Source organism: Triplophysa dalaica, chromosome 13 (assembly GCF_015846415.1).
Source record: "Triplophysa dalaica isolate WHDGS20190420 chromosome 13, ASM1584641v1, whole genome shotgun sequence".
Lineage (NCBI taxonomy): Eukaryota > Metazoa > Chordata > Actinopteri > Cypriniformes > Nemacheilidae > Triplophysa > Triplophysa dalaica.
Window position 1 is genome coordinate 11,617,118 of NC_079554.1, and position 20,353 is coordinate 11,637,470.

Genomic DNA, 20,353 nt, shown 5'->3' on the forward strand with positions numbered 1-20,353 from the left:
CCAAACACAGACCGGAAGTTAGCTGCAGTCCCGGCACGCGCGTCCGATGAAACTGTCTATATGGTTTAGTTCAAATATAATGTAATGTTCACTTATTAAACCTCAAGATGCATTAGTGCCCTTCTTTTATGTCTATCCCTTTTTCAAAACATCAGGTCTCTCATAACATTGATGTCGATCACACACATACACACCATATTTACAAACCATATGTAATTTGCCAAGTTTGAACATGTTGAGGAAAGAATGTGAGTCGGGGAGGCACAGCAAAGCGAAAGATTACCAGTGAATAATGAGCTAAATTACAAGCCGTTTCTAACATGCCTAAACTTTGAAATGGCCTCAGAAGTTCTGGATTATAGTGTATTATGTATGAACTACTTTCAAGGCTTTCGGAATTTATATTTTTGCATTGTATGGTAAAATGTTCTGTTTTATTCAATGCAACAAATTAAAAACAACAGCAGAAAATGTTCTGGATCATATTCAAACAATTTCCCTTTACGGTGTTTATGTTTTGGAAACATTTTCGATGCCTGCGATTTGTTTTTTTTTTAAAAAGTGTCTGTTGTATATATTAATAATAAGTAATATTTTATTTTGTCTGCCCTCAGGATGATATTCTCACTGTTATTCGTCGAGTGGATGACAATTGGGCAGAGGGGATGCTGGGAGAAAAGATTGGCATCTTCCCCATATCTTATGTAGAGGTGAGTCATATCAGTGCATTAAAGTCTTAACATTTAATGTCTTATATTTATTGTGCACATGTACCGTTCAGCATAAACCTTTGTCTTGGAAACATTTATGGTAATCCTGTTAAGCTCTTAAATTAAAATTTTGCCACTCTCTTTCCATTTTTGTCGTTGTCTTTCACCGCACACAATTCATGATTTCTAAAATGACACAAAGCTTTTAAAACTGTTTGCCCTTTTCAAACTTTATTGCATCCTCATGTGTGTGACGCAAGTCTCGAACGCATCCAGCACTGCCTTACTGAAACATACACAAAGTAAGGTTTCATGTTTTTGCAAAAAAAACAAAATCTCTTTTGTATTGCTCAGTCTCTTCCTCCAAAAGCACAAAACCTCCTCACAAAAAATGTCTCCTCTATTAATTGTACCTTTTAACCTTCACGAACGCCGGCAGTGCCAGTGCGAGCTCTCTGCCAGCCACGTGTCTAACCTGTGAGAAAAATAACCATCAAAAGACATTCTAAAATGGCTTGTGTTAGAAAAACGCGGCTTGAATATCATCTCTGACGCGGGGCATGAGAATGAAGGAGGAGTGGGGCGAAGGCTTTGAGCTTTCACAAAAGCCGCTGCAACTTTCACCAAACCAGACTTTTTCCATGCGAATGCTTTTGAGAAGGTAGCATTGACATCTAATTTTTCATTCGATCAGGTTCTCGAAAGAGAGCTAAAGGGGTGGGGGGAATGCTCTTCTGTTACTTTCTGTTTCCTAATCCTTTTGGCTGTTATAAATATATATATTATGTATATATATAAAATGATATTAAATATAGCTTTTTGTGGAGGTTAGGGCCTGTTTCTTTCCATCATTTTGTGTTATCTCTCGGCTTTTCTCTTTAATAAATGCAATGTGTATAAAAGTATTGTCATTCTCTCTAATTTTCAGTTTAACAGTGCAGCTCGACAGCTCATAGAACTGGACAAACCGTCTGAAGGTGCAGGAGACGCCAGTGAAGGGCCCTCCTTCGCTTCATCAGGCCCCCATGCAAACGGCTCTCAGAAAGCCACCGGGGAGAAGAAGAACAGTAAGAAGCGACACTCCTTCACCTCCTTGACGATGTCCCATAAACCCTGCCTGGCTCCTCCACCCCAGAGACACTCCATGGAGATCAGCGGGCCGGTTCTGATCAGCTCCTCTAACCCCACAGCGGCAGCCCGAATCGGAGAGCTCAGTGGAGGCTTGTCCTCCAGTGCACCTTCACAGGTAAGAGAAGGATGGAAGCATACTTGTGTAATACAGCTGATGGATTGATTTGGTGATGCGAAAATGAGGTGGAGAAATCTCTGTCTCTGTCTCTCTTTCTCTGATTATTATTCCAGCATGACAGTGGCTGACCTCTAAATGTCCTGTAAGCCATCCGCCCTTCCTCTCTTTGTGTTATATATAGATTAGTACTGATTCTGGGTGCAGGTAAAGACATCATCACTTACTGAGGATGAGAGTTGTAGCTGTTGCCATGGTTACACGGCTTGATAAGTTTCCCGCTCATATCCACTCATGGAAAGCATGAAACTCCACATAACACCAGATTAAATTCATAAAGCATGACTACGGCAGATGTTTGACCTTGATAGTCATTCATTTAAATCCTCTCGTCTCGAACAAGGAAACAGACAGAGACTGTCAATGTTTGGAATTGATTAGCAACTTATTGTATGCTGTGAAATATAAACTTTAAAACAGCCTGCAGTTATTATTTTTGCAAGACATTAGTTTCTTTGATAAAAAATAAGTGTTGTGCATTGGTCACGCTATAAATAAATTATCAAGTTGTGCACAATGCATTGTGGGATACAGTAAAGTGCCGCAAACGTCCTGAAAAGTGAAGCAAAAGATTTCGAACGCCCCTTGGTGGCTGGTTGCAATATAGGTCATAAACTCCTCCCTCTCCATGTAAGTAGATGGGACTGGAGCAAAACAAAAAGTTCAAATTACAATTTAAATAAAATTTTCTCAAGGAAGGTTTCCGTCATTTTAGTAAGTTTGGATTAGTTTAGTTCCATTAAAGTTAGTTGTATGATGCTATAAAAACGGGGTGTGATGGAATCATTTGTGTTTGCAATCGAGTCTATGGGAATATTTGCGGGACCTTGATATCGTGGCTCCTCCTCATTACTGCCACTAAATGATATCATTGGCCAATTCTCGGATATTTTGGCTTCATTTTTTTTCAGTGGAATGAACTGTAGACATGTTATCTTTGGATACAGTACAGTGCAGGATTTGGACTTTGTGTATAGTGTACATATAAAAATGAGAATAATATAAATGTGTGTTATTGTTGTCGTATATGTTTGATTAGAATTGTTTAGTTATATGGAATTCAGAACATAGCCTGTATGTTGAAATATTAGGTAAGAATGGATTATGGAAAGTTTGGTGAGAAAAAGCTTCGGAGTAGCTGGCAAAAAAAGTAATATGACAGAAATATAGGGAAAGCATAACAGAATCATGAAAACCAATTGGGGAAATTTGTCAAACATCTGCAAATGATGGCTGGAGATGACGGAAAAGAGCATTGTGTCAGTATGCTGCCCACACTCGAGACTTATGCTTTTCAACACCAGCTCACTGTTCTCTTCCATTCTGTCAGCAGTTCTCTCGCTCGCTGCTCATTCCACACAATCCAACATGCTGTCCGAGCGTTTGAAATCAGTGATGCGTGACAGCGCTCCTGCACTTCAAACAATCCCCCTACCAATCGCTGGCAGAGGTTACCGCACCAGCCCTGGAATGACAGTCACTCACAGCTGTTTCACCGGTTGCTGAGCATTGAGCTCTCCAAGGAGATGGCAGACAGACATGTCATTTCATGTGATGTTCTTGGGTGGTGGAGCTCTTGGAATGTTTTGAAGTATGTCTTCCCCTGGTTTACACTCCATTCATTTGCTTAGCTTCAATTGCAAAATTCTTCATTTGTTAAGCAGACTGGTTTTTTATTTCATGATTTTGCATTGTAATTAGGAAGCAGTTTGAGACTATACAAATACTTGGGTAAGAGTACTGCTATCAGACCCTGCTGTGGTGACCTGAAACTGTCGAAGAAGCAAACTAAAATAACCTATATGCAGGCTTTTGTTGGAAACTATATCCCCCACACTTCTCAGATCTGAATTTGAGACATTTGACAGTACGAAGACCGAATCGCAGGCTGTTAAAAAGACCCCAAAATAAAATTCTTACATTAATTCACCCTCATTTGGCTTAAAACCTGTGTATGATTCTCAGTGTTGGGCAAGTTACTCTGTAAAAGTAATTAATTACAAGTTACTAATTACATGTTCAATCGTTTAATTAGATAACTACAAATTACTCTCTCCAAATAGTAATTATTTTCGCTTTTTGGCGAAATTCACCGTTTTGAATAAAAACTTGAACATTTATGTGAATCTTATGTGAAATCCGAAGAGCTTTTTTTCTGTTGGGGGGATCTGAGGCGTCAACTCTCGAGCGTCTGAAACGTCCAGCATCTGGATTCATTTGGCCAACCAGAATCAGAATAACAGTTGACAAAGTCGTCTTTTTTGGTCCTTGAGCCAACCAGAATCGCGCAGCTTTGTAATTTTAATTAAAAACAATTTGCGTCAGCGCCTCATCGAGATGGAAATAATTCAACATTTCCGAGTGCCTCATACTCGCGGTCATTTGGCAAGAGAAAATCTAAAATTATTCCAAAATCACGCTATTTCACTAAACCCAACCTCCCCGAACATACCTCTATTGCACATACACATATATTATATTAAGTATTTAGTTTAAATGCATCATAAGTAACTGTAATTAAAATAAAGAAAAAAATGAGTTATCCCTTACTTTACTTTTTCAAGGGAAAAGTAATTAAATTACAGTAACTAATTACTTATTAACTAGTTACACCCAACACTGGACCCACAATCTTCTTTTGTTTCACAGAAGAAAGAGCAGTTCTGTTTGTTAACCAACGTTTGGTGACCAGCATTCTTCAAAAGAAACTCATACAGGTTTGAAATGACAAGAGTGAAGGATTTTTGGATGAACTGTTCCTTTAGGTCTTCACTAACATTGTGCTTGTGTGCACGGTTGGGAAAGTTATAAAATGAGAAGACAGGCATTTTACATCAGGATAAATTACAAGATATTTCTCCCTACCGGCCTCCAACTGATGGCGTCACCTGTCTGAGAACCTCTCTGAAGTCCTCATACCACAAAACACTGAAAGTAACAGAAGACACATGATACCTGGGTCCTCTGAGTTTCGGCCTTATCTTTAGGTTCTTGGATGTGTTTTGGTGTTATTAGGTGGAATGTTGTGAAAGCTGACCCTGATTCTGACTGAATACTTAACACCAGTGGAATGAGGAAGCTTGTGTTAACATTTATTATCATGAGAAGGTTTCTCAAACAGAGGAAATTGTCATCATGTGTTTACAGAAACTAGCACTTCTGTTCTGTAACACATCCCAGTGTGTTTACACAAGACACCGGACCATTTCCTATATGTGTAACTAGTCTTTCTTTTATGAATCTATAATTGGACTTCTTATTATCCCAGTTTTTTCTTTTGCTCCTTTTGTACCTCAGCTTATTGTTTTTGTTTCATTTTGTCATCTATAACACTTTTGTTTCATCTGCTTTCTTCACAAAATTTTTTGCTCGTAGCATTTGCACTCCCAGAACGCAATTCTGCAATTTGCCATAATTCTCTTTGATAAAATTACCTTTTTTTTCTGTGACTGACATCTGAAATGTTTGTTGCCAGGCAACCACACTATGGCAAGATACAATGATAGCTGATCTGTTGTTGATATGTCATCCAGTAATATTACTATAGACGCTGCTCTATTACACCCCCACACATATACGCCTAATTCATCTCTCTCCCTTTTTGTTACGTGCCCACGTTTTGTCTCTCACGCTCTTTTTAACATTCCTGTCTGGGAGTTTTAGCACTAATAATTAACCAGACACTTTAGATCTCATAAAAGCCTGTTCATGCCTGTAAAGTGATGCCCCTCTTGCGTGGCAGCAGTTCTAAGAGTGATGTATCGATTTACACGCCTTTTGTGACACACTTGGAAGATAAGAACCACAAACTTATTGCTCGCTCATATTTTCTGCTTTGGGGGTAAGCTAAACCGTTTTGAAGGATGAGAGGGAGAGAGGTAGTGGGTAGGATGATGTGGCTGGAAATGAAGTTTAGAGTGATGAAAGTAAGAGTAAGAACAGAATTAGTACCACACAGAACGAGATCTTTATTGAATGAGAAAACAAAATTGTAAAAGATGAATGAATGGCACAGACTCAGAGTAACAGACAGAACTTCGTGTCTTTCTCAGGTTTCAAACCATTAATCTAATATGAATTTAATAGTACTTGAGTGTTCTTTGACACCCTGGCCTATAGGGTCATTATATTAAAAAAAATGTCAAACGGCATTTGTGTGATTTTGGGCCAATGGCTTTGATGCTCTGCGTTTTGTTGTACAACTGTAACCCTGCACACAGCTGTAATGCCATCCAGCTCTTGGCTGATTTTACCCAATCAGCAGCTGCTGATGTCACTGACCTGCAGGAAGTTGTGCCAATAATGTAACATGTCTTTCTGTATGTTAAAAATCAAATTTTTATCCATTTGTATGGCTAATACAATTGCAATTATGTAAAAAACGTATGTAGTAGTTAAATTAAGCAAGACGGTAATCTTTAGAATTATATAAAAACATGCAATACAGTGCATTTATGATGTCATATTATATTTTGGCCTTTTCTCATGCTTATTTTAGTAGCTGTAAGAAATTAATTGTCTAAAGTACATTCAAGTCACAAAAAGTGAAAAGAATAGCGCTAATTCTGGACCTGGGGTGATGAGGAAAAAATGTCATTAATGACAAATGCCACCCCAGGACGGTCATACAATATGCAGAAATGTTCAAGACTTGCGTTTCCCTCAGGGCAAGGAACGGGAAATTGAATCAAACTTGAAAGTGATTTGCGGATGTCATCATTTTTATATAATTATCCGTCTCCTCTCTGATGAGGACTATGTTGAGTCTCTGGATCTTTTGTAGATTTAGGCTGTAGGTTTAGAAAAAAGGAACAGATTGTCTAAATATTTTTTTCTGCGTGAATGCTTCTTTATGTGTGAGTAACTGAAACGCAATACACAGTGCTGTCTCTCAAAATGATGAGAGCATTTCATTCGCTGAAGTACTCGACTTGTAGTTATTTCTTGTCCCATCAGATGTCTTTGTTGAAGTTCTGCAAAGCTTCCCTTTGAACCGATAAATCTGTTTGATTTGGGCTTGTTTGTAGTGTCGCTCAGAGGTTGTTGTTTTTGAACCTGGGTGTCTCTGTCGGTTCTGCTTGAAGCTTTGAGAATCTGAGAAGTTAACTACCAGCGTGGGCGATGCGTCATACGTTATATATATATATATTTTTTTTGTGGTGTGCTAACGATTTTTTCTGAAAATGTCTGTGCATAAAAGTTTCTTGATTTGTTGACCCCATTCCCCCCAGCTGACCAATCAGAATAAATGTTATATTGGCCAATATAAGTTCTGTTCTGACTGTTTATGACTTTTTTAGGCCACCAGTATTTCAGGCATGAAGAACAAATGTGAATTGGACCAATGGGTATACGGCCAGACCAACATGCCATTACATGTGTCTCCTTGCATCAAAGTTATATACTTTTGTGGTTCTCCACTTGTGCTCCGTCGTATCCCTTTTTCATTCCTTAAGGAAAACAGGACTGGTGCAAGAATGGTTATTAACATGTCATTCCTTCTTATTTGACTTCTTAGGTCCACATTTGCACAACAGGACTCATTGTTACTCCTCCACCAAGCAGTCCTGTCACCACGGCGACAGTTTTCACATTTCCTCCCGAGACCAGCTATGCCTCTTTATCAGTGGTGAGTCTGAAAAGGTCTTAAAGAGATAAAGAGACCTTCTTTATCTTCATTAACCACTACTTAAACACAACCATGAACCTCAACACTAGTAGTCATCCTTTGGATGACCTATGTAATCTGAAGATATTTAGAAAGTTTTCTCTACAAGGGTGGTGAAATGGTTTTGTGTATGATTTACATGGTTATAAGTAGTAATAGGAGTTTACAATGTTTACACAATCTATTTACACTGACCATATTGGTCAACCAGTATTACACACATTGCATTTGTCTTCATTCTTCATGTGGCTGCAAACAAAAACGTTTGGCTTGAATACTTCAGAAATGATTCCCATCCAGTTGTAAACATACCAACAGATCCAGTTCAAGACAGGAAATCCAATATAGCCTAAAATGTGACGTTTCAGGTTTGGTGTCGATGACAGGATATTTGAGTCTTATTAGTGGGGACATACAAGACAACACTTCCCCTCGGCATCAACAGTGCATCAAAACACAAACACGCTTGCATACATTGACGTTAGCAACAAAAAGTTTCTCTCGTATACATCTGATGCACATACACACAAACTCTCTCTCCAGCTGAAATACTAACTCTCGATGAGGACAGCGTGCCATCTGATAGCCCTTCATCTCCCTCAACACAAACACACAACCCATTTTCTGGGAGTCGTGTGGGCCTCGGGGTGGACACTAATGGCTCTGTGAGATTGATGTGTGTGCAGTGGTGTGTGGGAACTGTTTTCTTTTGTTTTGAATGTATTGTTTTTGTAATAGTGGCCTCAGCGTGCATCAGCTTCCTCTCTTATCTCGTATGCGAGTACAATATAAAATCAAAACAGAAATAGGTTGTTTTTGACACATTTTACAATTAATCTAACAAAACCACAGAATTAATTAAGCCGATTAAGTGAGAGTTACTATGACGATTTTGTAACACTTCACAATGCTTTTGTAGCATGTGTTTATCTTGGTTGATGTCTTCATGGGTGTATGTTTTAAAAGTTAAATTACTTGAATTAACAATTTAACAATAGTACGTTTATAAATGGAGTACATATGGAGAACATAGCTTAACGAATGCTGTAAAAGGGTTGTTAGTTTAATATACTTAATACCATTTTTTTATGCAATGGACTATCTGTTGTAGGAGTGTTTTTTTAATGCAGTTTATTAGTTTCTCACGCGTCTGTGTTTGTACATGTCTGTGTAGTCCCTTAAAGCAACAAAACAAGCCGAAGTGAGCACTGCAAAGTGAGAGTTGTTTTCACAGTGGTGCCACTGGGCTCATAAAGTCTGTTTGCAGATGTGTGCGTTAGTCCATATGGAGCCAATTTATCCTTTTCACAGCCAGACGTTTAGGCCAGGCTGGATATCCACCAATCACAACACCTGGCACAGCCGAAGAACCCGACCAACACACAAGCTGGAAAGTCACAGTCAGGGGGATTATGGCTTTATAGGGATCTCTGTCTGTGTCCTCTGTTCTTACACATTTTAATGAGTTACAGATATAGAAGGAGATAAAAATATAAAGAGCAGCTTAAAGCTGTCATTTACTCGGACACGAAAGCAATGTTCAAGCTGATGATTTTCATAACATGACTGACAAACACAGATTTTCTAAAACAAGATTTTTTGTGATTTAAATCTGTTTCTCACACAATCGTACGACATGAGTTTATTATCAATTACAGCGCTTATGGTCCGTTTTTGAATTGACACACTGTTACATTTTTGATGAGTTACGTTTTGGGCTACGGCGTAGGGAACGTGGCTCTGCGTTGGTCCGAAGCAGAAGCAAAATTTGGCCTAATCTTTAGATTTGAACAATTTCTTAGATTCATAGAATAACCTTAAAGATTTTACTTTAAAAGTGTTTTTTTGTACACGTATACAAAATCTCATTAATTTTGTAATAATATGTGATAATGTGTTTCAGGATGCTCTTCCCCCTCCGCCGCCTCCTCCACCCCAGTCACATTCCACAGCTGTGGGCGCCGTCGCATTGAATGCCGGACAAAGACCGTCACCTGCTGCAGGTGAACAAAGTGGACGTCAAAGACCCACAGTGTGAGTAGAACCTTGCCACACACTTTGAACAAGCAATTTTACTGTTATTTAATGTTAAGAAAACACGGAGGCTTGTAACTATAACAAGCATCCATCATTTACATGTACAGGTTCTTGTTTGCATCATGTAACTTTACGCATGACACACAGCTGTATGAGTATAAGAGAGATGCCTTTAAACTCAAACTCACCTCTGCTGTTACTCAGTTCCAGCTGAGCGTGACTGAACACACAGGTGAGGGGTCACAGGTCATTTCTGAAGAAAATAGGGCCCTCTGGAGACCTAACCTGAGGTCTGACCCCTCACCTTTAACCTTTCTCTTCAGACCGAGTTTAAAGCGCTAAACACACCTGATTTTTATTGGGCTCGCCCATAGTTTTTTTCCCCATGCCTGTTACTCAGAGTGCTCTGTAGAAATAGTTGGTTTGTATGTTTATGGTGTGGAAACAGCTCCAACCACTGTTTGATTAGCGGTACTGCATTTAATGCCAATTCAATAACAGCTAGGAGAGAATAATTCATGTGTTTTTTTTTGGGCCATTGTTTGTTTTTGTTTATTTTAATTAAAATGGTGTACGTGATTTTCTCTCAGGTATGTGGCGTTGTTTCCATATACGCCCCGTAAGGAGGACGAGTTGGAGTTGAGGAAGGGGGAGATGTTTCTGGTGCTGGAGCGCTGTCAGGACGGTTGGTTCAAAGGAACGTCCATGCACACCGGCAAAATTGGAGTGTTTCCTGGTAACTACATGAGTCCTGTCAGCAGGTACGATGATACGCACATATGCGGTCACTCACTTGTATATGTTATCACTCGTACATACACCCAGTAAGCTAAGAAAAGATTAGATTGTGTTCTGGTTATCCATTGGACTAAAGCCCTTAGACATACAAACACAAAGTCTCCACTTGCAAATAAATCTGGGCTGGTCACTTGAACATAACGTTAAATTGTTAAAGAATGGGCTGGGTTTGAATTAGTTGAAGCTCTGTCCACAGAATTCACAGGTTTATAAAAACATGGTGAAAAGTAGTGCACTTCTATACTTATTCTTTAAAGTATAAAATTCAGTGTTATTTATGAATTTATTTATTTATATTTATATGAAACTAGTGCTTAGAATGTTTTAAGTAAACCTAGAACTTTTCTTAAACCTGATACCCCCTTGTGGCAGGTTTGAGAATTACACTTACCCACTCTGTTAGCTTTTCAAGGGAAAAAAAGTAAAGCCACTTTATATTTATATTAGCCATTGACACAACTTTCACTTTTATACCAATGATCCAATCAGTATATTTTCAATATATCCAATGGACAAATAAATAGCTGTTTAATCAAAGCAGATATTTCTGCAGCATCTGTTGTAGTGTCTGACAAGAATAAAGATGAGATTTGAAATGACAAGTGTCAGTTTAAAATGAATGTTTGATTCTTTTTTCCACTGCAGGACTGGTAGCATTCAGTCAAAAGTTCCTCTGACCCTTTGCTCTCAGACTGGGCGTGGTGTCACCCTTGTTAGCCCCTCCCCTGCTCCCCTCGGGGCCACCCAGGGGAGTATTGACCCCAGCAAACCCCTCCCAATCTGCCCAAATCCTGCTCCATCATGCTCACTGCCTGCTGCTATAGTAACAGCCGCACACATACCAACTGGACAGACGCCCAAAGTGCTCATGCATGTTACATCACAGATGACCGTCAATCAAGCCCGCAGTGTGGTCAGGACAGGTAGATGCACAAGAATCACAGATCAATTAAAAGGGTTCAATATTTTATAAATGTGCAGTATGTAGTGTTTACTTGTAATGGACACATATTATTAAGAAATGAAAAAGCATTTTTGTATTTTTATTTAGTCTCTACTCAGATTATTCACTGTATTGTATATCTTAAAGCAGATTTATAAAAAAATGAAGATCTTATTTTCTTATTGCAAATCTTATTATATTTCACTTTGTTCACCAGCTGTGTGTCACAGCCAGGACCGCCCAACAGCAGCAGTGATGCCTATCCAGTCCCACAATCCCATGGGCTACCATCCTAACACAGCTGTGTGTCTCCAGCCATCACCTGTTCTTAGCTCCAGCCCTGGATCTTCATCTGGCAGAATGGGCGTGGCTATGGGCTGTGCAGCCGCCTCCCTGACCCCACCAAATGTTAACGCCGCTTCTCTAGACAGTGATGCCATGAGACCCATCACTGTGGTTGCAATTCCTGGCAACACAAAGTCTCTTGGTGCAGGCTCGAATAATGGTGCTGCTTGTAAACTGGATAAAGACTGCAAGGTGAGGCTAAGACTGTTGAGCTGTAAGTGGATATAAAGTCTTTAGCCCTTTCTCGGCCAATTGATGGACATTTCAGCATCCATGTTTTCACCATTATACAGTAGGGGGCGCTGTTACCCATATTCTAAAAGGGTACAGCATATAAGGATAATAAACAGTAAATACTCTGATTTGATTATTGTTCTGAAGTCACATTTTCACAGCTTTGTTTTTCGAACGTCCGTGGGCGTCACGTGATGTCTGAGACTAGGAAAGAGTTAAATTTGTGTTTCGAGCAGTAAGGAGTTTAGTAAATGATGATGATGTTTTATGTTTGGAAGACCTATTCCTCTATACGCAGCAGTACGGTGTTTTGTATCTGTGAATAATAAATTTCCTGCCGCTCAGGGTGCTGATATAGAACTTAAATCATACTTTTTTATGATGCAAACCCAGAGGACAAAACCCTGAATGTTGTGGCTCAGTTTACAGTTCTTCACATATACAATACAGAATAGCTGACTTGCGGATTTTTAATGGGCAGTTTCTATAAATCACTCTCTTTTCAAAACCTTGGAGTTAATCATACATGTGTATTTTAGATCAATAATATACAGCCATACAGTTTGGAAATGTGATGAAATAGGTGAAAAAAAAAAGCTTAAAATGTGGTTGTCACAAAGTGTCATCACATTTCCACCAATGACTTCCTCATTGAAAGCTAATAAACTTCAAAGATGTTGAAATGTTTTAGTTACAATTACATGTTTGAAAGACAGACTTTTTACACACTGAAAGATACAAAAAAAGATTAACCAAGAATCAAATGTCTTTTTCAGCGAGAGAAGAAAGGCCTTCTGAAACTGTTGTCTAATAAAAAGAAGCTCCGCCCATCTCCCCCATCATCTCCTACACTGGAGGCGGAGACTGTTGCCATGGACATGCCCCATGGGGCTGTTGGACCTGATATGGCTCCGCCCAGCTCAGTGGTCATTGGAGTTGGAAATAATGGTCGTGTAGGACCCGGTCCAGTGGAATTTGAACTCTCTGTATCTTCATCATCCAGCACAGAAGCAGCATCACATAGGAGCATCTCCCAGGACAACACTGCTCCAATTGCCCCACCGCCACGACAACCATGCTCCTCACTCCTTTCCATGAATCATGATGGACGACCTATCGTGTGTGAACGGTACATTATCGCTTCCCAAAACGGACATTGACATTATTCTTAACAGGTTCTAACATGGATATCTTTTATCTTAACAGGTATCGTGTGGTGGTGTCTTACCCTCCCCAGAGCGAAGCAGAGCTGGAACTCAAAGAGGGAGATATTGTATTTGTGCACAGAAAGCGTGAGGACGGCTGGTTTAAAGGAACCCTACAGAGGAACGGCAGAACCGGCCTGTTCCCCGGCAGCTTTGTTGACAGCATTTAACGCACATGAACATTTAGATAGAAAATAGCAACACTGAACTACAAAGACAATGGGACTTTTTGTGTGGTCACATGACTGTGATGCAATGCTGAAATTCGCATTTTATGAGGGTCATCAAATGCATGGATTTCAATATGCAGTCTAACTAATATATACCACAGCCACCTCGACAGGTCCTAGTGTTTTAGCTGTAGAATATTTCCTTAAACATTTTCTGAAACACGTGGAAGTTTAGCACTAGGCACCATGTTTCTAGCACAGTAGAGTATGTCGTGATGGGATTTGTTAATTTATGCTGTAACATTTCAAAGACGTTTAATGTGTGCCTTGTACTGTCCCACTTTACTGTATATGTATATATATATACGCAAACAAAGCTGATCTGAGTGATACGAACAATATGAATCTCCTTCAGTAATACATGAGTTTAACTTATTTTTATTTAGTACAAATGGCTTTTGGGAGGTTTATGTGAGCTGATAGGTCAAATGCCTTTAGAAACTGATGACGGTTATGGTCATGTGATTTTTGGCAACAGGAAACAGAAATTAGAGGAAGAAAGGTTCTTCTTTTCATCCAATCGTTATAGTGTTTTAGTATAATTGGCTATTTAAGCACACTGGAAAGTCTTGTCGTCGCAAATTCTGATTGGTTGTGGTGTGTATGACGTCACCACGAATTGAATAAAAAGATGATTATGGCATTTGGTAAAAATAACAGTAGCTGTGATTTTTTGCTAAAATGAGGGAATGAAACCTTTATCAGGCATTTAAGTACAAATCACTTATAATCTTTTATGGCAATAAAGTCACCGGTTCTTATTGATGGTTTTTGGTTGTGGGGAAGAAAGCCTGGTTTGTTTCAAGCAGTGGAACAGCAAAAGCTCCAATAAAAAAAGCACAGACACACATTTTACTGTTATTTCCTCCTGTGTTTGTTCCCCTTATTGTGTAACGGTTGCTTTTCTTCAGCGTGCTGCACCATCTTGCACAATGAGACACCACAGACTTGTTGGTCCATGTTTGAGCAACTAGAATTATCTTTATAAGTTATTACGGTTCTACACACATTAATGGATGGTAGCCTTTACATATCATCAAGTTGCATGATTTCAGTTTAAGAAAATCCTGTATCAAACTTTTAACAAACACATAGATTTCGATGGCTTCATGAACATTGTTTTTTGAATTGAGTCTGTTCTGCTATTGTCTGCTGTACTTTGTGATATTTTATGTTTTGTATACTTGAAAATAATGATGTTTGTGTATTTCTATGCTTTGTACGGTAGATGATTTTTTTTATTATATTATTATTTTGAAAGCACACATTTTATGTTTTATAGATTTGTTTTTAAAATTTGACAGATCTGATTTATGCAGATTATTTCAGATTTTGGTTATTTCTCCATCGTATTTCTCCATTTTTAGTCCCATTTTTTATTTTGATGCCTTTTAAAGATGACCTCATTGGTGATGAATTTAAACACGGAACACAGCTGATTTTATTATTGAGCATTAGATTGATTCGCCTGAAAAGAGGAGCATTTCACTGCTTGAATCAAAGAAGTTATGTCAGATTTGATACAAAACTTTGTTTAAATAATTCACTGGATGATTTCAGACAAGCTCTTGCTCATGTTCACTAAGATTTAAAGTCGACTAGTTGCATACAAGTCACACAGCAGAACAAAATCCAATTTCTGTTAATTCATAAAACTGATTGTTAAGTTACAAGGGGTCAAAAATAAAGTAATAACTGAAAACTAGGAATCCTGTTAAAACTGGTATGGTTGAGATCAATGATATTTGTTGTGGCATAAACAGATGTTTACGGGTTTATGTGTATTTCAAGTCCTGACAGATACAGTGGTACACGAATTTGGTTTTCTGCACTCAATAAAGGAGCTTGGTTCCATCACTGAGCCCAACCTCTGAGCTTACAACCTGCCCTAACTGCAATATATGAAAAAAACAATCAATCACAAAAGGGATGCATTATAGTAGGCTGCTGATTATAAGGTTGAGATGATTAATTGAATCAAATGATTGGACTTCTTCCAAACTTACGCTTATGACTTCATAATGCTACCATGATATGTGAAACAGTCTGAAAAACTTGTCTGTAGATTTCAGCTGCTTTTCTAAATTTATACTTGTTACTTTTTTACATTGCACATGGTTACACAGATGGTTATTTAGCAGAACGATTGCATTGTTTGAACATATCAAACCCGGTAAATAGTTATTTTTTATATACATTATTACAATAGGGAAAATTGCATTCCAAACTTTAATTCAATTAGCATATCTCGATGTATTGTGGTCATTCCCGTCCAGTGTTTGGAGCTTTTCAATAAAATCAAACGTCATGAGTGATATATATATATATATAATCCAACAGCAATGTGAAAGACAGACAGCATGACAAGACATGAAAACTCAAATTGAAAACTTTCAAATCAAGGTTATCACATAAAAAATATTGTTGAACTTGTCCTAAAAACAAGTACAAATATTACTGTTGTGTTGCTTAAAAGTGAATATGAACTTGTTTTCTTTGCAGTGAGTGAAGTCTGAAAAAATACAGAGATTTATATTTCTCCAGTTTTATTTTCTGCAAATAAATCCAAATACAAACAATCATTTATTTGAAATCTGGGAGAAATATTATAAGCAGTTCACTCAATGAAACAAAAATTATCATTGTACCTTAACACATACCAGTACATAAAAAAACTGAAAAGGTGCTTTGAAAAGTACTCTTAATTTGGCTGTATATTGAGTGAAGCGAGAATTTAAATTTGGAACTTGTATTTACAAATGATTTTTACATTTGAGCAAATTGTTAAACTTGTTTTCTTGCTGAACAGCCACTAGAACGATTGCACAAAACTATATTACTGGAAAAACTACATGCATAGTCAAATTCACATTATTATATAGTTTGATTATATTGTTACATTGTAAATCATGCTTTTTGGACACATGGTTTCTAAAACTGCAAAGAGGATCTAAATACAACATTAGAATGATGAACTCAAATGTTTAGTGAAATAGATTTAAGTTTGTTTTACATTTACACTAGCATACTCTGTGTCATCTACTTTGTCATTCTGTGTGGAAGCAGGTGTGGATGATCTTTTTACATGGACTACAGCAGAATACGTAACGTCATCCTAAAGACAGAAAGAGCAGTTTGTTAACACATTAACACAGGTGAGTAGTTTGGATAGTCAGTATAATAATCATTGTAGAGATTTGTGCTTGCCTCATTCTTCGGTTCGTAGAGATTTGTGCTTGCCTCATTGATCGGTTCGTAGAGATGTGTGCTTGCCTCCTTCTTCGGTTCATAGAGACTTGTGCTTGGCTCATTATTCGGTTCTCTCACTATCTCTGGATCATCACGGGTCACTTTCACATTTTTACCTCCTACAACATAAAATATTTCAGCATGTTAAATAACATGAATATGAACAACGACAAACATGCTGGTCATTGACATTTTTGGACCAACACTATGGAAGGAAATCTTTTATCTTTAGAAATGCTAATGTATAAAATGTTAAAAGAATTGCACTAATTCGAAACCGAAAGATTGACACATTGGATTTATGATATTTCCAACGTCAAATTGATAAACATGTTGTCTTGATTTTCTTCTGCTTTTCTATTTGCATGTTTTCTTCCGTTGCAGTACAGTAATCCCTGTCGGCCACGGTGGGTTAGCCTCACCAATGTGTATATGTATATGTGTGTGCATGTGTAGGCCTACCTTTCCATCTCCAGTAGATAAAGGCTAGTAATGCCAGTAACAACACTAAGGCAAACACTCCCATTAATATAAAAACATCTGGAAAGAAACAAACGGACAGAAATATCCTGAGACACACTTTATTCATAACATAATCATAAAACAAGTGTTTAGGCGTCGTGAATGTTCACAGTTGTATTTAATGTATACAAGCAATCTGCTTTAACTAGTTCATTTGAAAAGCCTTTATGGGCCATATGTAGCTAATAGAGATTAGTTAAGTATTTGAGATAAGCTCATAATGGGCTGTATGCATGTGTGACTTTTGCGTTTTACAGGAAGAAACATGAGAATACACTTAGCAGCTGTACATTGCAGCACACAGCAGCGGTATATAGAAGTGGCATTCGACCGTATTTTAATGTTGTAATGAAATATTAACTTATGAAAGTATAATTTACTACTGTATATACCATTGCTGTTTGCCGCGATGTACTTTATCTATTAAATGTATTCCCATTTTTCCATTTCTCTCTGCTTTAAGTCTTCCAAACCGAGAAACTGCCTAGGGTTCTTCCTGTGAAATGCGAAAGTCATATATGCATGCAGCCCATGGTGGCATGCATAATAAAAAGATTTTTTCATTTTATGTCAACTATCAAAATACATAATTTCACAGAAATTGGGAAAAAGGCATTTTAATGTTTATTGTTCTTGTAAAGCAAGGAAGTTAGGGACTTACACTGAGGCATGTTTTCTGTTGGCTGGTTGATAAGTTCAGGGGTTTGTTTTCTGGTTGTTAAAGGTTTGGATGTTGATAATTTGTTTGTATTGACATGTGGCTTTTCTGTTCCGAGTAAAATTTTTGTTAGCAAATATATAACAATGTAAACACAGCAGAGCATATGTCATCCTGCAACTTCACCTCATTTTTTGAAGGTTTGGATATTTTTAGAAACAAGATGAATGTTAATGATGAATAAATGAACAACAGAAACACAGAGAAGAAACTACCTTTAACACAAAGTCTGATGTAGGTATACTGGTCAGATGACACATAACATTGATAGTCTCCATCATCCTCTTTAGTCAGTGATGAGAGGCGTAGAGAGAGATTTCCTGGTGTAGTTTGATTCAACAATGTAACTCTGTTCTTGTACCTCTCAATGTGTTCAGATGGATAAATTTCTGTATAATTCCCCTGATGATACGTCCATTTCAGCTGGTGAGGTTTAGTCTGTGGTTCAGTACAGGAGCAGGGCAGAACTACAGACCCTCCTGAATAACCAGTGACCTCAAGTGTCTGTCGAACCATATCCATATCACACCCTGACAATAAAATTAAACAAATTATCTTTATTTCTAAATCAAAACTAAATAAAACTGTTTCATATTTGCATCTTTAACAAATAGTGAATGTGTAAAGGTCACAGATTTTGTCATTCTTCAATTTTATCATTTTTTTTTAGTTGGGATATTTTTAGAAACAAAATGAATATTAATGATGAATAAACAGCAACACAGAGAAGAAACTACCTTTAACATGAAGTCTGATGTAGGTATACTGGTCAGATGACACATAACATTGATAGACTCCAACATCCTCTTTAGTCAGTGATGAGAGGCGTAGAGAGAGATCTCCTGGTGTAGTTTGATTCAACAGTGTAACTCTGTTCTTGTACCTCTCAATGTGTTCAGATGGATAAAATTCTTTATAATCCCCCTGATGATACGTCCATTTCAGCTGGTGAGGTTTAGTCTGTGGGTCAGTACAGGAGCAGGGCAGAAGTACAGACCCTCCTGAATAACCAGTGACCTCAAGTGTCTGTCGAACCATATCCATATCACACCCTGACAATAAAATTAAACAAATTATCTTTATTTCTAAATCAAAACTAAATAAAACTGATTCATATTTACATCTTTAACAGATACTGAATGTTTAAAGGTCACAGATTTTGTAATTATGCCACTTTCCCCCTTTTTTTTACAGTTTGGATATTTTTAGAAACAAGATGAATGGTAATGATGAATAAATGAACAACAGCAACACAGAGAAGAAACTACCTTTAACATGAAGTCTGATGTAGGTATACTGGTCAGATGACACATAACATTGATAGTCTCCATCATCCTCTTTAGTCAGTGATGAGAGGAGTAGAGAGAGATCTCCTGGTGTAGTTTGATTCAACAGTGTAACTCTGTTCTTGTACCTCTCAATGTGTTCAGATGGATAAAGTTCTTTATAATCCCCCTGATGATACGTCCATATCAGCTGGTGAGGTTTATCCTGTGGTTCAGTACAGGAGCAGGGCAGAACTACAGACCCTCCTGAATAACCAGTGACCTCAAGTGTCTGTTGAACCATATCCATATCACACCCTGACAATAAAATTATACAATTATGTTTATTTCTAAAGCTAAACAAAATAAGACTGCTGCAGGGAATGTTTTTAATAAACAAGTAAAAATGACTTTTTTCATCATGGTTTAACGATCTGACCTTAATTTTGTCAGACAATATGAGCAGTATTTCACTAGCAGGACACATTCAGGTCTGGATGGACCTTCATTCAAAAGCTGAACTACAGGAGTCGACCAAAGGTAAAACGATCACAATGAACATATGACTTTTGAGTGCTTTGCACATGACGACTAACATTTCTGAATGTAAAAAATCTGTCATCACATAAAGTACATTTCTAAAAAAGCCAAATTATGTTCAAAGCAGTTTTTGACAGTATCCAATAATGATTGTTTGTTCAACTATAAACAGAATATATAAGACTCAAGTATGTTGAATCATTGATTAAAGATCTGTTCTAGTAACTTAACCTGAATTGTAAGACATGTAAGACATGAACTCAAACTACCTCTTAAAAATTATAATGTGACATAATAATATGACTAATTCTTCCTAACAAAAAGATTTCGGTTAAGTTTTGAGCTCACCAGCACTGAAGTGCAGCATAAAGAGAAAAATATATAAACAGTCCATCATGGCTTCTTTTATTAATCCTCACTCGTGTCCAAACACTGAGAGTAATGCAGAGCAGAAATTGATCTCATCTCATCTGAATATGTTTCCTGTAAATTGTTCATTTTCAAAAAACAAACTTCCTTTTTACAAATTTAGAAACGGGCCTTTTGCAAGACATTTAACAGGATGTTTCCAAAGACTTACAAC

General features: G+C 37.7%; 2 protein-coding genes across 5 annotated transcripts in view; one reads left to right on the forward strand and one right to left on the reverse strand.

Moving 5' to 3' along the window:
* Positions 1–14,326, forward strand: part of sh3rf1 (SH3 domain containing ring finger 1) — a 37,690-nt gene extending 23,364 nt beyond the window's left edge. For both annotated transcript variants that reach the window (XM_056764992.1, XM_056764993.1), the window contains exons 4-12: positions 615–710; positions 1,639–1,956; positions 7,535–7,645; positions 9,588–9,718; positions 10,312–10,482; positions 11,165–11,442; positions 11,680–11,999; positions 12,818–13,170; positions 13,248–14,326. In XM_056764992.1, the coding sequence (XP_056620970.1) occupies positions 615–710; positions 1,639–1,956; positions 7,535–7,645; positions 9,588–9,718; positions 10,312–10,482; positions 11,165–11,442; positions 11,680–11,999; positions 12,818–13,170; positions 13,248–13,416 (1,947 nt within the window). In that variant the 3' untranslated portion in view covers positions 13,417–14,326. The remainder of the gene's footprint in view (positions 1–614; positions 711–1,638; positions 1,957–7,534; positions 7,646–9,587; positions 9,719–10,311; positions 10,483–11,164; positions 11,443–11,679; positions 12,000–12,817; positions 13,171–13,247) is intronic.
* Positions 14,327–15,962: 1,636 nt separating this feature from the next.
* Positions 15,963–20,238, reverse strand: si:dkey-15j16.3 (uncharacterized protein LOC556440 homolog). 3 transcript variants are annotated; one of them, XM_056764623.1, is made up of 8 exons: positions 20,119–20,238; positions 19,234–19,548; positions 18,703–19,017; positions 18,181–18,495; positions 17,909–18,013; positions 17,188–17,265; positions 16,717–16,844; positions 15,963–16,591 (listed from the first exon to the last, which is right to left on the reverse strand). In XM_056764623.1, exons 1-8 carry the CDS (start codon positions 20,165–20,167, stop codon positions 16,475–16,477), a joined length of 1,422 nt encoding a protein of 473 aa, XP_056620601.1. In that variant the 5' UTR covers positions 20,168–20,238; the 3' UTR covers positions 15,963–16,474. The 3 variants fall into 3 exon arrangements, with proteins under 3 accessions (XP_056620601.1, XP_056620602.1, XP_056620600.1); XM_056764622.1 differs by having other exon boundaries at positions 15,969–16,591; positions 16,684–16,844; XM_056764624.1 differs by lacking the exon at positions 19,234–19,548 and having other exon boundaries at positions 15,967–16,591; positions 16,684–16,844; positions 20,119–20,223.
* Between the last annotated feature and the right edge of the window lie 115 nt (positions 20,239–20,353).

Bases quoted from the DNA above. Each gene is read 5' to 3' on its own strand.
- si:dkey-15j16.3 (XM_056764622.1), bottom strand. From the start codon at position 20,167: ATGATGGACTGTTTATATATTTTTCTCTTTATGCTGCACTTCAGTGCT. The intron at 19,018-19,233 runs GTAGTTTCTTCT...TTTTATTGTCAG, and splicing joins CATCAGACTTCATGTTAAAG to GGTGTGATATGGATATGGTT. The intron at 18,496-18,702 runs GTAGTTTCTTCT...TTTTATTGTCAG, and splicing joins CATCAGACTTCATGTTAAAG to GGTGTGATATGGATATGGTT.